General features: G+C 40.1%; 1 protein-coding gene across 2 annotated transcripts in view; it reads right to left on the bottom strand.

Moving 5' to 3' along the window:
- Positions 1-16,454, bottom strand: part of DCX (doublecortin) — a 109,671-nt gene extending 93,217 nt beyond the window's left edge. Inside the window, exons 1-3 of one of the 2 annotated variants that reach the window (XM_040999661.1) lie at positions 16,302-16,454; positions 14,163-14,548; positions 5,238-5,578 (exon numbers count right to left, since the gene is read on the bottom strand). In XM_040999661.1, the coding sequence (XP_040855595.1) occupies positions 5,238-5,578; positions 14,163-14,526 (705 nt within the window). In that variant the 5' untranslated portion in view covers positions 14,527-14,548; positions 16,302-16,454. The remainder of the gene's footprint in view (positions 1-5,237; positions 5,579-14,162; positions 14,549-16,301) is intronic. The other variant, XM_040999660.1, reaches the window with a different exon arrangement.
- Positions 16,455-17,642: the final 1,188 nt, after the last annotated feature.

Here is a 17,642-nt window from a genome sequence, read left to right as displayed (position 1 = left end):
TCCCCTTCATAACCCTAATTTTCTCAAGTGAACATCAATGATAAATGACTTACCTCTCAGGGCCGAATTTATGGCCACGTGGCCTTTTCTATTGAGCTCAATGTTGACTGACAGGGTCATAACACTGGATAGAGGAAAGAGGTTAGGACTGGGAAAGATTGAGGCCAGGAGAGTGTAAGTAAGACCAGATGTGACTAGAGAGAGCAGAGATAGCAGAGGAGACAAAAGCCAACAAAAGAAAGACACATACACCTTAAAAAATGCACTCGATGTTTTCAAGGTTAAATCTCACCGGTCTTCCCGAGTTTCCTGTAATTGCCAATGAACTCAGAGCACCCAGTTCTTTTTTATGGCAAGATGGATGGGGGAAGGATTTTCTAGAATATTAGCAGCAGTCTCAGCATCTCTTGTGCTCTCATCCTCCTATTTTGCTTCAATCATTCCCTTAAAGCTTCTGTTCTAGTTTCCAAGGTAATCTTGCAATCAGGTTAAAATGTGCCTATGTTATTCTGAGACTTACCAGAGAGGTACAGAGAAACATAAAAATAAGCTAATCCAATTAAAAACAGACCTAGGGAAACCCAAGACCTTATGGAATTGTACCATAAAATTCAAAATTAAAAAGAGACAAAATGGACCTAACAAAGCTAACACAAGTACTAAAATCCAGTTATATTCTAGTCATTTATCTAGAGACAACAGTGCTTACTTGTATAGATCTGGCCTATGTATGGATCCAAGGATGCCAATCAGTGTAGCATGAAAATGGGTAGTGTAAGAACCAAGTACCCCCTTGTATAAGATATCAGAGACTAGAAGTCCATCAGTAAAACTCAGCAACCTTAACACAAACATCACACTTTCTACTTTATGGAAATCATTTTAAAGCTAGACTGTGTATCTCCTGAACCATTAATATCAAGTGAGCCAGAAATTCAAGTCCCAGTTTTTATATACCCATGACTTTTATACATGAAGATCAATGCATGGTTCATTTATGAACACAAATTATTAGATAATTTTGTCAACACGTTACAAATGTGACAGTAGCCAAATAAATAAAAGAATAATCACATCACCATCAAATTTACATTACATACTTTTTGATTGCCCAGAAATAACTTTTGGCCCCTGGGAACATCCAGGGCCTTACCAGCCACTTTGTATTCTATTTACAACTTCTAACATAGGTGAGGGATCCATACACACATTTTCTACTGGAATATTTAGGTTATTATCAACACACACCACAAATATCTCAGAGATAAGAGGTCAGGATATAAGGCTATACACCAGCAAATCTGAAGCCCTACCAGGATCAAGAGCTACAAAAGCACATCCAAAAAAAGTAAAAACAGAAAGAAGGAAATAAGAACCACGTTTGTAGCTGTTAGTGGATCACTTCAAGCCAGTTAGTCAAATGGTATATACAAGCAGAGAATTAGCAACAAGTTTAGTACAATGAAACGAGTTCTTTTAGATGAACATTACTTAAATAGAGGGGAGAAAAGTACTTGATTTTGTTGATTTAGGACCCATTCAGAGCACACTAAAATAAAGTCATGGCCTGGATTCATGAAGAGAATGTTCCACAACAAATCCCCTTGACCATATTTTGTCCTTCAATTGCAGCCAAAGACAGGCCCTGGAATCTCATTGAGCAAGTCCAAACCATTGCAACACATGTTCCTTTAGACTCCAGAGAGAAGATCATGTTCCCAAGTAGTAGGAATATCCACTAATAATCAAAGTGACTGACAGGTGGTACCATTAGAGCTGTCATCACTAGAATTGGTAAATGCACTGGGCTTCAAAAATTTCTGTTTGACCCCAGTTTTCAGTATTCTCGGCACCTATTTTATAATTAGTAGGCTTGTTCACACACTCTTGAATTTTGTTACTTAATAACCTTGCTGTAATGACCCAACAATGTTTAATTTGTGGGTTACCCTATGAATACCAATATTACCACTAAGGTTAGAGTAGTTGGTTCCTGATCATCAGTATCTTCTATAAATAGCATTTACCAGTGTGCTTGTTCTTTCTCCCACTCTTTGTGTATCAGGTGTCTACATAAAAAGTTTATGAAAAATGCCCATTATGTACACTATGAATGGATTTCCTTTTTTTGCACCAAAACATTTAATGGCATATTTCCACAAACTTTTTGAAGTTTGAAAGCATGTGTATTTCATTTAAAAATGCTTGTGGTTAAATAAGATTGGGACATCCTAAGTTTCATTAAATAAGTTTCCTTGCTCTAGGACTTCTTTGAATATTTAGTATGCCAATGAGTGGTATACTAGGAAAGGCATAAAATTTGCAGCATTTCACAATCTTATTTTTCACTACACACTTTATTTAAGAATTTCTGGGGTTGTGGAGATGGGAACAGCTCTCTTTACAATAAATACACTTAGGGAACTATTGCTTTAAAAGTGATTTCTAATGAAAATACCTGACAGAAGCCATCCAGATGGACTACAATGTACTTTGAATGCCCTCTGACCTCTTTAGGTAGACCTAAGACCAGTATCTGGAACAGTAAAGGAAGAAAACTTCTCAGAACATCTACCTGAGCCATATACAAGACGATTATAAAAGCTCACAGGATTTTGCATGATCCATTCATTCTATCTTTCCATGAGTTTTTTGAAGGCCCCTCATATTATCAGGAGCAATCACAGAATGCCAAAGTATGGCATATCTTCATGAAATTAATTATAAGAACAAAGGAAGTCATAGCTGTTAAGATGATGCTTGGGATGCCTACATCCCATAGAATGACCAGGTTTGAGTCTCAGTTTAGCTCTCAATTCCAGTTTCATGCTTGGGTGTACTCTGGAAGGCAACTAGTGAGTCCTTGAAACTCATAAGGAAAACTTGGATAAAGTTGGGAAGTGTATCTCTCTCTATGTATTTTTCTTTTTACTCTTTCTCAAATAAATTAAATAAAAAATCAGTGTTGTGCAATAGTGGCTAAAACCACCACCTGCCACACTGGTATCCCATGAATGCCATTTCGAATCTCAGCTGCTCCACTTTGGACTCAGCTCTCTTCTACTGCATGTGGGAAAGCAGCACAGGATGCTCAAAGTACCCTGGCCCATGCTACTCATACTGGAGACCTAAATGAAGTTCCTGGATCCTGGCTTCAACCAAGACTGTGGCAATTTGGGGAGTAAATCAGCAGATAGAAGATGAATTATATGAATATACATGCTTGCCTTCATTTATACAGTGCTTTTATATCTAGTACTTATTTTAACCCTTGTGAGATACCTGTAAAAACAGACAGCGAGAGTGTGATCAATGCCAATGTACAGAGGGGTGTGAAGCATAGGATGATTAATTTGTTCAAAGTCATAAAGGATAATTAAAAACCAGTGGCATTTGTTTGGCCAAGCGGCAAAAACACCAGTAAAGAAGCCTCCATTCCAACTCAGAGTCCCTAAGTTTGAGTTTTGACTCTAGCTCTTTATTCCAGTTTTTTGTTAATTCAGACCATTAACGTGGTGATGGCTCAAGTAATCTGCTTCTTGTCACTAACATGGGAGACCTGGATGGAATTCCAACCTCAGCTCTGTTTGTTGTAATATCCAAGCAAAGGGAATTCTCTCTAATAAGTACACTTTTAATAATAATAATTAAAAAAAGAGATTAGAAACCAAATTCTTGGAATCCCAATTTTCACTTCCTACTATGTATTTTTACTGTATTACTGGTGGTATATAGAAGGAATCTTAAAACCAATATAGAGAAAAGTTTTCTTTATAAATTACAGATGTTGAACAGTGTAATAGGCAGTCTTATAAAATGTTTGTGGCAGATATCCCCGCTTTAGGAGGGAGATTAAGTATCATGATTTACAAAGTCACTTTCAACTGTGATACCCACTGACCCTCACATTTTTAGATTTCATTTCCCTAAGATGAGGATGTCACAGTTAAGCCTGTTCCAGGCAACTCCTTCTTATTATGTATTTAGTGTTCAGAAGACAGGCATTTGTATAGATACTTGGGAACTGAAACTCTTTCCAAGATCACAACTAAACCAACTGTTTGATACAAACAAACACAAATCAGATATGAACAATTCCTTTGGGATTTCTTAGGTTTAAAAAAAAAACTAGAAACAGAAGTCAACATTTAACAAAATTGTCAAGTACAAAGTACATGAGTGAGCTTCCCATGAAACTTAAAACCTTACAGTAGAGTACACATTATGGGAGGAAGTACAGTTCTACATCAGAATACTCAAAAGTCATTTTGATGTATAGCATATCTGTGGTTTTTTTTTTTTTTTAGATTCTGTTCAACCACCAAAGGAATTTTAAGAGGTAAACTGTACGGACTGATAATAGTTCACACTTATCCTCTCTGAAGTGTGACTGGGATTCTCTTTAGAGCCAACAGAACCAAACACTGTTCCGATTCCCTTGGGACATGCGTTGTCATATATTTACAGCTATCTATACTCAAGAGAATGGTGCATCTGTCCAATGGAGACGTCTGGTTGCATTCTTTCCCAGATATTAATTTAGGTGGTACTTTAGTAGCATAACCAATGACAGGAAGAACCTGATTTGGAGGGCAGCAGATGGCAACATGTTTCTTAGGCTAATTTTAGAATTCTGAAATGGTCTCTTTCTCATACAAACCATCAGTGAGATTAAATTAAGACAGCTATGTCATGTACAAAAGGGACAAAGAAAAAAACACGGTTTAATATAAGGCAAAGATATTGAACACTGAAACTTCAATACCCTTCCTGCATGTGTCTGCTTTCACAGCTGATGGAGGCTACTTCAACTTCCTGTCCTCATTATAGATGATGTTGAATGACAATATGAATATATGGGTGGGCAAATTTCACTTCCAGGCATAATTATTAAACAATCAAGGTTGCATCACATAACAGTTAAATCCATAATCATAAGAATCCTTGAAAAAAAAGAGAATCCTTGGATCTACATTCTGCCACATTGTTTCTTAGCAAATAAAGAAAACAGAATTTAAGTGATCATTGCAGTCAGTTTAGAAGCAGATTGAATTTCAAATTTTCAGATTCTGGGTCCACTGCCTTACCTGCTGAAAAGACTTTTCCTCCCAATGAGAAACATCATCTCGGGGAAAAATGATCAGATGTGGAGATGTCCCTTGTGCTAGACACAATATAAAAGTCATGCAAGGATTTAAAAAAAAATGGGAAGAGTACTTTGAAATCAGGACACTTACCTGTTTTCCATCCAGAGTGTAGAGTTTTTTGACAACCCCAGTTTCTAGTTTGATGGCTTCAGTGATATCAGTGAGGACTTGCTCAAAAGAGTGGGCAGTCTTCTTGTTCAGAAGCACTCGTACAGCCTTCCGAGGCTTCACCCCACTGCGGATGATGGTCACCAGCTTGGGGCGCACAAAGTCTTTGTTCTCCCTGGCCTGGGCACTGTTGCTGCTTGCCAGGGACTGGGGGGCTTTCATATTGGCAGATGTCTTCACATTGACAGACCAGTTGGGATTGACATTCTTGGTATACTCCACCTTTTTAAAGAAGTTGTCTGAGGAACAGACATAGCTTTCCCCTAAGGGAAGAAATCAGTTTTGAGGTGGTTAGTTTATTGGCACATAGATGGATTAGTACACACTAACATTGGATTAGGATCATTAGTTAATTGGTGATAATCAGCATTAAATACAGTTACTAAGTGAACTCTAGCATTTTTGCCCAAACTCAAGAGTAAGTCATCAGCAAAACTTCCTTCAATAGAGCAGCAGAAATGGTTGAAAAACCTTGTGAAGTTATAATTTCTAAGAACAATGAAAACTCCTGAGTTTAGTCCGATACGTGAAGCTTCTGCACTTGATGTGGTTTCATTGGAATCTCAATGTTTATTAGTTGCTAGGATTTTTTGATTAAGCTCCAGGGACATTACTGGAAAGTTTTTAACATTCCTGTTTCTTAATGATGCTGTCCTGGTTTGGAAACATCCTCCAATTTCATGGTTAATGCATATGCCAAGTGAGTCAGTCAACCTTCCATGTTGGCCATACAATACATACTTGGCAAGAAACTAAATCACCCTTTGCACTTAGCATACAACTAAGCAGTGGGATATTGAAATGTGAAATATGAAATGTCTGTTGAATGGATACGTGTGTATAAAATATTCCCTGTACTGCTCACCCCACATCCAGGTGGGAGCACTGTCTCAATAACAACCTGTACATAAACTCACAGAAGCACACCACACCCATAGAGCATTCCTCATGTTTAAAGGGCTCATCCAGCTCTTGCTTGAAAGACACTTGCCCACATTTCTGCCATTCACCCTTCATCGTTTAGTCCTCTCCAATGCTGCATGCTAGACCCATGTGCTTTACTAGTGCTCAGCTTTGCCTGCTACAGGTAATAATATGGGAATGTGAGAATGCAATGTACAGCTTGATTTATGGATTTGCAGGTTCCACTGTTATTTTCACATTGACAGGCTAACAGTAGAAGTTATGTAGGGACTTGAGGCAAGAGGAGTGGATTAGACATCTGGAACTGGGAGCTGAAGAAAATAGGAAGAGAGGTAGGCACAGCCTGGGGGAGAGAATATTGGAAAAGGTTGAGTTTGTTGAGTAAAATATATTAGCCTCAAGATACATAGAAGTTCATCCAGAGGTTGAGCAGCAGACACCGGGTGATTTCATTAGTTTTAAGCCATCAGTAATAATGCTAAATAAATAAATAAACCCTTGCCAGTGCAAAGGAAGCATTTAACACAATTACAGGCTGATGGCTCTCCTCCTTCCTTTAGTCTCAGCAGGAGAACTGCGCTGAGAGATCCAGAAACACCAGGCTGTTGATTTTCTCCCTTGGCAAACACTGATTACTTTGCTGCATGTAGCACCACATCCTTAAAGTCACATTAATAAACAAATTTCTCAGTCCTAGGAGAAATTTCAGAATCTCTAGGGCCCCTTTGAGGACATTTGTATGTGTGGGAGGGGGAGGATAAAGGGATATCCAACATGTGCAAAGAGGCATCTGAAGCTATCTTTGGTTACAAGCACTCTTCTGTTTTTCCATGGGAAGGGTTGGAGGATTCAAGGGATTATTTACGGGCAAACACATACACACACACACGTACATGCACACACACACCCCTACAGCCTCTGCCACTAAGCAGTCTAACCTGTGACTTAAAAGGATGAAGAAATCCTTTTGGGTTTTTCCATATATTCTCAACCAATACTCTCCATACACTCTACATGGCCTCTTGCCTTTGCACTTTCCCAGATTCATGGGCACCTCTGCAAAGTTCACTGCTCGAGTCAGATGTTTTCCATAGCTTGTCATGTGCTTTAAAATTCTGTTAGACAACTGGTGGTGTGGCAATGCATGAGGCTGTATATTTATGATTTCACTCATCCACAGTCTCCTCTGGGGAGTCAGCTGTGTAGCCCTATTAGAACTCGGGCCTTTTTTTTTTTAACTCCCAACTCTTAAAGCTCTTAAGCCTCTGAACTCAGCATGATTAAACACCCCCAGATGAAAATGAACATGATGGAAGACAGCTATAGTATCATATGGCATTCAAGAGCTTTCCAGAGGGCCCAGCCCTCTGCCAAATCTAGTCGAGCACCTTCTGCCAGTACATTTTATTCACTCCACTCTCCTCTGGGCCTGACTATGGAGTAATGGAAAAACAGCAGCTGATGTAATGTCAGTCGGAATGGAGTTCCAAGTAGTGGTGTGCTCTTGAGCAAGTTATCTAAGATTTTTTTTACCACAACTTCTTATTTGTAAACGAGGGGAGGACACCGATATCTAACTTGTAAGGTATGGTGAGAACACAAAGCAGATGCTAAACCAAGTATTGACCCCAAAGCCTACAACATAGTAAGCATCTGTTCAATTCCAGCTAGTATTATTCTGAAGCCCGCAATCTGCAGGACTAGAGAAAAAGAATAAGAAAGAAGAAAGAAAGAAAAGAGGAAGAAAAGGCTGAGAAAAAAAAAAAGAAATTAAAAGAGAAGCTGGGGTCAGTGGCATTGTAGCATATTAGGCTATGCCTCCACCCATGGTGCTGACGTCAGGTGCTGGTTCATATTCCAGCTGCTCCACTTTCAATCCAGTTCCATGCTTATGGCCTGGGAAACAGTACAGGATACTTCAAGTCTTTGGGCCCCTGGACCTACATGAGAGACCCAGAGGAGGCTTCTGGTTCTTAGCTTTGTACTCGCACAGCTTTGGCCATTGTGGGCAATTGGAGACTGAACCAGCAGTCAGAAGATCTTTATGTCTGCCTCTCCTCTCTGTAATTGTGCCATTCAAACAAAGATAAAAATAAATAAAAAGAGAAAGAAAGGAAGGAAGGAAGGAAGGAAGGAAGGAAGGAAGGAAGGAAGGAAGGAAGAAAGAAAGAAAGAAAGAAAGAAAGAAAGAAAGGGGATGGGGTTTGTGCAGTAGTGTAGCAATCTATTCTTCTGTCCACGGTAACAGCATCCAATATGAGCACTGTTTTGTGTCCTGGCAGCTCCACTTCTGATCCATTTCCCTGTTCATGTCCTGGGAAAGCAGGAGGGTGGCTTAAGTCCTTGGGTCCCTGCATTTACGTAGGAGTCCTGAAAAATGCTCCTGGCTCTTAGATCAGATCTGCTCAGCTTTGGTCATCATAGCCATTTGGGAGTGAACCAGTGGATAGAAAATTTCTGAGTGTCTCTTCCTCTGTAAAACCTGCTTTTCAAGTAAAAATAAATAAATATCCTTTAAAAAGGATGAAAAGCTGAAGAAAGAAAAAACAGCAAGGTCAGCTGTCTAGGAATTGAATTGTGATGGTGGCATATCGTGGGAGTTAGAGTCTCATTCCTCATTGGGAACATGTTCTGTTGTTTGGGGGTAGGCTTCCAATTTCCTGCAAATGCCAAGTGTGGGAGCTCTGTGACTGACACCCAGCAAAGCTACTGCTGCCACTGTTTATGCCCCACTGAGAGCAGCAAATGTATAGCCGTTAAGAGCAGGGACTTGCAAGTCAGACACACCTGGAACCAAATCCTACACCAGGAACTTACATGCAATCATGGCCAAATCGCTTAATCTCTCCTAGTCTCAGATTTTCCATCTATAAACTGAAAGTATTGTGCTAAGTGAGAGCAGTGTCTCTTCAGGTCCTAAAAGTAAGAATGAATTTTCCTCTCTTTTTCATATATAATAGGCTTTAGGAAGTAAAGTTGTTACAGCAATTAAATGTTAAATAAGTGAGTGCCTACCGCCACAAACTGTTTCTGCTGCTGAAAAGACGTGAAATGTGCTCCTTTGCAGGACTTACGCTTCCTTGTCCTGATCTGGAAAACATTAGGGATGTCAGCTGCCACAGGTTGACGCTTCCTGCATGTTCAGCTGCCTGGCATTTGGTACTGGGTGAGGTGTGCTGCACCTTTACACAGCTGAGTTCCCATCGTGCACCGGCTTCCAGCGGGCATTTCCACCCACAGGGAGCTGGAAGGAAAGCTGCTTTGAAAGGCAAGCAAGGTGACAATTTGTTGGTATTGACAACCTGCTTGAGGCTCAAGGAGTCAGGAAATTAAGTCATGGAAGCACAGCTGAAAGGGCGGGAATGGAACGAGCTGTGGGCTTAAAGTGATCTCATGTCTGCATCCCATCCCTTTGGAGAGGGTACTATTTTCAAAGAGAGCAAACATATTTATACATTCTCAGCACAAACGCCCTGTGCCTGGACTGCTGCTGTTTCTCCAGGGCTTCTTAACTCAAGGAGAGAAATATTCAATGAGGCCTTATTGTTTTATCCTATCTATTAGCAATACTTCCCTCTACGGAATTTTTAAATCCTTTAACAATGTGCTTGTTTTCACAAAGGATAAATCAGTGAGAGGCTAGTTTCATTTCATTGGAGAAAATGAGCTATGGTAAAGAAACTGGGTCATAGCTAGTGTCACTATACAGTTCACATTTTCCGAGATGGTCCCAATTGTAAATATTTTGATCCCTGGTCTGCATAATAATGCTGCGATTTGCCTCAGTTTCAGCTTCATAAAATCTGGCTGGTCACAAAAAAAAATCTATCACTAAAATTGATCTGAGTACACACATATATGAAAGTGAGGAAAGTATTGGATAGGTTATAAAGGGAATGTGGAAGATTCTATAACAAAAACTGAAGGAAAGACAGGATGAAAGTGCTTTCCATTCACCTAGTCACTGAAGCTATAAATAATGAGAGTCATATCTCATGTGGTTTTGCTAGGACCTTTGGTCAACCAAAGGAGCCTTGGAAAGGTGATATCAACATCAATAATAAAGCTTTGAGCCAAATGCTCCTTAATACTTTCATTACCTAGCAGCAGACTGAAGGCACTAGATAAAGGCCACAAGACCAGAAGGATTGTTAAGTGACTGCTTCTTGTTTCATTTCATTTCAAGCAAAATGTTTAATGAGGTGGCTGTTTGGAAATCGACTCTTCTATGATACATTATCCCTCTTAGACCTACAAAGCAAAAAACAAAGATTTCTACATTCCTGGTTAACTCCTGCTCCCACAGTTAGCGGGAGGGGGAATGTCAGACCACCTGATATAGTATGTTCAAATCATAGAGTTCATAAAAAAAAAAAAACATGGAGATTTGTTTACAGTACAAACTCCAGAACACAAATCTTAAGGATTCTGAGTCAATAAATCTGAGTATGGATCAGGAATCTGTGTTTTTCAAAGTTCCGAAAGATTTTGGAAGTGAGCTATATTTGTGAACCACAGGATGTTAAAAATCTTTCCCTGTTATCATTGCTGTCATTATTATTATTTTTACAACATTAATAATAATAATGTTCTGTGACTATAGTTTGACCTATAGTTTGTCCAGTATCTAATTTTATCTTCATAGCCACCCTAATTGATAGAGAAGGCATATGTCACCAGTCTCATTTTGCAGTTAAATATATGATTCATGAGACATACACAGTGTAGTCTATACATATAATGGAATATTACTCATAAGTAAAAAACTTTTAGGAATAAAGTGTCAATACATGACTCAAAGTGGGTAAGCCTTGAAGATATTATTCTACATGAAAGAAATATAAAAGATTCTATAGTGTATCATTTAATTTATAAGGAATATCTGGAACAAACAAACCTACAGACACAATATAGAGTCATAGAGGCCTAGGCCTGGAAAGAGTTAAGAACATGAAGCATATGAGCAAGACTTCTTCTTGAAAAAAATGATCTATAGTAAGATTATGATCCAGGTTGTACCACTTGGATATTTTGGTAAAAAGATTAACTCAGACACTTAAATGAGTGAATTTAAGAAATACAAATTGTGTCTAGCAAAGTTGGCTTTAAAAATACAATTGTGTTTTAAAAAGAGATAACATCAGTCACATGGATAAGGAAAAACCTATGATCATGTGGCTACCATGTACAAACTAGAACAACTCAAGCAGTAATAGTTATCCTTTGTTGGCTGCTATTGTGTGCCAGACAGAATAATTAACGCTTCACATTGATTTATCTTATTGAATTCTCAAAGTGATCATTCCCACTTTAGAAATGAAAAAAAAAAAAAAACTGAGGCTCCAGGAATCTAAATAGATTCTCCAAAACCACACGGACTAGCAGCTGGCCTATCTTGGACGTGAACCAAATCAGATCCCAAAGGCTTTTTTATTTCCATTGTAATCTTCTGCCTCTAAGACTGGAACTCAGTGCCCTTTAGTCTTCATTCAGGTATCTTTCCTAGATTTCTCACTCTAAAACCTAACAGGAAACAAATGCATATGAATTTTTTAAAAAAATCTTTCCTTCAACATCATCCAGAGGTGAACAGAGTAAAGGGACTTCTGGCCTTTATCTCCAGGTGAGGAGTTCTGGATTACAGAATATGAGAGGAAAGGGCTCATTTTCTTCATCCTCCATATCCCAGTATCTTTTATTTTTATCTGACTCTGTGATGCTGGGGAAGTTTGCTGCATTTCTCAGCACTATCCAAGATGCCCCTGAATTTCCTTGACTGAATGGGCAGGACTCAGGACTGGAAGGCACTGAGGTCTACTATTGAGTTGCTGCTGTAGTGACATGAGTGAGACTGATCCTATTTACAATTTGCATAGTCCAGGAATTCATCAGCAAGTACCACAGCACCCAAGTGTGGTATATATGGCAGATGAGAAGAGTCTAATCTTTTTTTAAAAAGAGTCTAATCTTACAAGAATCAATATGACTCAAAGGGAAAGAAAATTGCAGTCTTTTTCAGAATTACATTTATTATCCATCCATATTAGACTGAGATTATAACCATCCTTCTCCCAACACACACACACACACACACACACACACATACATACACCCCAAGAGGTAACAACGAATATGTAAAAAGTAGATAAGGGGCAAAATTTGTACATAGCACCTCCCTTAAATACAATAGCATTATAATCACTTGTGCCAAATTGAATGTCAGTTGTCTCAGAATTTTTGCACTATCATCCATTATGGTCCTTAGAAAGTTATGGCTAGAGGTAATGAGGACATACTGGATGATTGAGGGTGCTTTGTTTGTGAAAGTTATTACAGGGGAAGCCATCAGATCCAATTGGGATGTGTATTTTATAGCAGTAAAAGACACTCAAGTTACTAATTAGTCTGTTGGACAGCTCCCTTGGCCTAGGTTCAAACCCTTCCAGCTTGCCCTGATGCTCCTTTGAGATGTACACTAGGATGGCCAATTCTTTCACAGTCAGAAAAGGTCTATGATTAACTTCTTCTTGTTCCAGCACTTCATCAAATGACCTCAGTTTCCTTTTTCAATGTCAGTTATATGCAAAAACAAACAAGCAGAAACATCTGGACTGAAACCCTGACACTCACATGCAGCAGCTGTAGTGACACAGGGTCTTATAAGCAAATTGCCCCCATTCAGGTAGCCTGACTACTTGAGAAACAGTAGTTACTTGAAAAACCCTGGGGTCTGCACAAGGGAAATGCACACGCTCCTTTGTCTAGGAGCACAAGAATCCTAGAATCTGCGAAGCATAGGAGGAGTACTCCCCCAGCAAGTCACGTAATGTGCTGATTCTTCCTTGTTGCTCTTTCCTCACTTTGGTTTCACTAGAGATCTGCTTTCTCTAAATTCACCTTTTCTCAAGGAATGGAGAGTGGACAATAAGGAAGGGGTTGGAGGAGAAAGATTTTTACAATAGCATCACTCTTTGAGGCTGTCCTTTAACACAGTATATCAGGTTAAATTGATCACATGAGTTAAGACCACCAATGTAAAAAGCAGAACTATGGAAGCATCCTTAATAAAATCAATTTGATAATATATAATGTTAGGTATGTGATTAAAGATCTATTCTCTAAATGATCACAAAGAAGGCATCATGGCTGAACAAGTTTTGGTCAAGGCTCAGATTTTCCTAATTTATGGGTAGATTTTCAAAAATATGGTCAGCAAATTTAGTCACAATACCAAAATCCAGAGACTATTTCAAGGGATTTAGGTACTGTGAGTCAGTCCCTATTCTGACAGGAATAGTCTTGAATAAAATTCCAAGCATATCACCAGCTTCCTTTGGCATTTCTCCCAATGACCTCAGCCCTAGGGACACACCCTGAAGTAGGCTTTTTGGAAGCAACAGCTGAGCAGTGACCACTTACCTAAAAGCATAATCCTCTGTGAATATGTCCAGGAAGTCCTGCTTTTAGGATGCAGATTTCCAATGAGTTGCAATTCCCAAATAATTTCTTAGCAGTTCAAATGAAATTTTAGTATAATGCATTCTCTGTTAGCCCAAACAAATGTCTTCCTCATTATGCCCCTGATTGTTTTATGATCTGCCTCAACAGTGCTACTCAGAATTAATTACAAGCCATGTGCAGCGTAAGTGCCACAACTCCCATTTTCCTTTGTACACCCTGGTAGCGAAGCACAAAGCTTTACCCGCCACCATCCACACTTCAACCTCAGCAGCTCAGCAGAGACCAAAGGCTTTGAGGGCTGTGTCTAAGGGCTTTACAGATGGCTACAGAATCAAAAGTCTGAGTGACAGCCAGATACACTGACAAATACATTTCCTAATTTCTTTCCATGAAACCTAAGAATGTAACCATAGCCAGTGGTGCCACCTCCCCCTAAAGCCACCACCCCACTACTTGAATTACCTTCCTCCAATTCGTCCATGCTTCCAATCTTCCTGGAGCCATCAATGGTGTAAATGTAACGTACACCCTGAGGCAGGTTGATGTTGTCAGATAGAGATCGAGTCAGATCAGCCAGCAAGGCGTCGAAGCTGCGGAAACGGTCAGAGGACACAGCGTACACAATCCCTTTGAAGTAGCGGTCCCCATTGCGGTAGAAACGTACCTTCTTGGCTTTTTTCTCATTGCTCAGTGCCTGCAAGGTTCTGGTTCTGTAGAAGCTACAGTGGGCGCTATGAGTGGGGCTAGGCAGCCCATTCATCCTTGAGCCTCGCATGTTCCTGGACGCCTTATCTCTTTCATCAAAGTGTCCAAAATCAAGTTCCATATTTCAGTGGAACCTCAGCAACCTGAGTGTTGGAGAAAGGGGAGGGGGTACAGAGAGAGGCAAAGAAAAAGGGCAAGGAGTCAAAAAGAGAAAGGAATTCAAATATTAGCTAGATCGAGATCTGCAATCTGCTGCCTGTGAAAAGAACTGCTTGGAAAAAGCCCATGACCCATCTGCTGCTTGCCCCGACCTGCAGGAATATTGATCTTAATAGAGAAGAAGGAGGGGCGGGGCAGGGGTGCTGGTGGTTGTGGGGGTTGGGAGGAAGAGATAGAGAGGGAGGCACTTTGGGCACTGTTCCAAACACAGGCACAGGAGGGATTTTGAAATAGAGTAAAATCCTGGGACCACTGACAGTGGCTCCTATCAAATTCTTACTTCGGGCTAAATGTATTAAAAGTGGCATCTGCTTCCTCACACATGCCCTCATGAGTAACAGTTGTAAATGAATCCATAGCCTGACAAAATTTCCCTTCTGAGAACAGAAGGAGCTAGCCAAGGTTAGCATCTCCAGCTTGGGAAGCAGGCTTTGCAGCTCAGCACAATGCCTATGAAGGCGAGTCTTTTAATTTTATTCCAAACCCTCTTTTTAACTCTAATGTGCGCATCCCCTCTCTCCCCCCTCCTCAACAAACTGGGATTCTCTTTTAAAGGGACAGCCTCTAGGGACCAGCCAGTGTCTTTGTGCTATTCATCAAACCCCTTCCCCAGCAAGCTGGTGTGGCTCTCTGACATGCACAAGAAATAAGATGAGAAAATGGTATAGATAAAGCGGTCTTTTAACAACTTATTAGCTCTGCCTTCCCCAATACTACTTAATTAAAAAATTCTGCCTTTCCCCCCCCCCCAGGTGCTTCATCTCCCTTAGGATGCAGCAATACCTCTTACTAAAATAATAATCTGATTGTTTCAAGACTCCCAAATGTGTCCCTGGAACAGCATATGGGACCCTTAGAAGCCAGCACACCTTTCATTGTTCTGGGTTTCCACCCTGAATGAAGGGGCATTTTGGCATCACAGCAGGCAATTCACCCAAAACTTGTCTATTGCTCAGGTGCCTTAGCTACAGAACAAACAAACAAACAAAAACAAACAGGATGGACATCTGTCAGGTTTTGCTTTTCCCCTTCTACAGAACCCCCCAAAACCTCAAAAGACAAAAAAAAAAGCAATGAAAACACACAAGCAAATACAACTGAAGCTCCAAACGCTTGCAAAGGTAGTGTCCTCCTAGGAATCAAACTATTAGCATGCATCTCACAGATGGGCATAAAAGGACTCACAAAGCAAGCAGGGCTCAGCTGCTACACACTGCCACATGGAGGTATTTGCAAGGGACCAGGAGGACAAGAGATAAAGGGAGGCTGGTGCCTGTGGGATTGCCAGGCTCGACATCCCCCCCCCCCCGCCTTTTTTTTTTCCAATGTCACCATGACCTATGCTGAGCTCAGCATTGTCTCTGTCAGGCAACCTGCAGTGGTAAAACCCCACCTCCTGAACCCAAGTAGCAAGCATTTCCCTGCCTGCCAGTAACGCTTTGCCATCAGAGGAGAAATTATTCTAAATTAACATCACAGTGAAAACAAAGGAACATGAAACTCACTTTCCAAAGGAAAATTCCAGGTAGAGCCTTAAGGAAAAAAAATCCAACAGAATAAAGCAAAAAGGAAAAGAGAAGAGAGAGAAAGCCAGCGCACGTTGCCTTGTGCTCTGGTGCTGTTCCCGTTTGACATCTGTTACATTCTGCTTGAAAATCACTGGGAAGCCCTACTCACCGGTTTTCTGCTGGTTGGGTGGAGATGCTGAGAGAAAGAAAACCAATCTCTCTCTATGCCTTTGTTGTCTGAGCTCCAAGCAAGAAATTCCTGCCAGGGTGGATAGATGCCTTCTAGGTCCTAGTGCCTTGTCCAGCTTCTCCCCTGTAACTCAGGCTTAGTGCTTAGTGAATCCCCCCAACCTCCTATGATTAATTGCATTCTTTTTTTCTCAATTCACAGGCTGCATTAACAGCTAGGTTCCATTTATAACCAACAGGAAATTGCAGGGTAGCAAAAAGATTGCACAGGCAAGTTCAGTATGCTCTAATGAGCAATGTGCTAGTCTTTTTTTTTTTTTTTTTTTAAGAAAATCGGCAATTTCACTTAGCCAAAACCTTGGCCTAATCTGCCTAGGGCCTATGCTCAAACAGATCAGGATTCTCATAAAGTGTAGCTGTCCTTTTTCACCCTCTTGAGAGAAAATAATCAAATCTGCGAATGTTGAGGCATTAATGATTAATTATTAATTCATGCATTCTGCAACTGGTAGTTTTTAAAATTAGGTCAGTGGAGCAGACTAAGAGAGAGTAGGAAATGGACAATAGATGAGAAACTATTTCCAGAATTTCCTGGAAGATAGAGTTAAAAAGAATCCTAAAGTCTTTAGGCTACTGTAACAATTTGGTTAATGAAATGTCTGTTTTTTACCTTTTAAGTGTTAGAGAGTTCAGGGTCAGACACTACCTGCATTGCCTGCCTCCCATATGGACGATGGTTTATGTTAAGCTGCTCCACTTCCAATCCAGCTCACTGCTAATGGACCTAGGAAAACAGCAGAAGATGGCCCAAGTGCTTGATCGCCTGTACCCATGTGGGAGACCCAGATGAAACTCTGTGTGTGTGTGTGTGTGTGTGTGTGTGTGTGTGTGTGTCTCCTTTCTCTGCCTCTGCATCTCCCTCTCTATAACTTTGTTTTTCAAATAAATAAATACATAATGTTTTAAAGAGTTTGAGCGCTCAAACCTAACCTAAAGATGTTTCTGTGTGAAGTGAATCCGATGGCTACAGGTTAACAGTTCTCTCTTCAAATTGCCTATTTGTCACAAATTGGACTCTTTACATCATGTATGTTTTTTTTTAAAAAAGACAAGGAAGCATCCAAGTTGAACTCATTAGGTCAGGAGAAACTATGAAACAAGGGAAAAATGATGAGCAGCTAAATGAGAGTTGGGCTACCATCTTGACAACTGAAGCCAGTTTACATTAAAGCGGAATAGGCGCAATAGTCTTGAGCTACCACAGTTCAATTTTTGCTTGACTTTTATGATGCTCAAAGATAATAACACACTTAGCAGTTAT

The sequence above is a fragment of the Ochotona curzoniae genome, unplaced genomic scaffold (genome assembly GCF_017591425.1).
Source record: "Ochotona curzoniae isolate NIBS_2020 unplaced genomic scaffold, NIBS_Ocur_1.0 scaffold_1852, whole genome shotgun sequence".
Classification (NCBI taxonomy): Eukaryota; Metazoa; Chordata; class Mammalia; order Lagomorpha; family Ochotonidae; genus Ochotona; species Ochotona curzoniae.
Note: the sequence above shows the minus strand (reverse complement) of the source record. Positions and strands in the feature narration are given on the sequence as shown.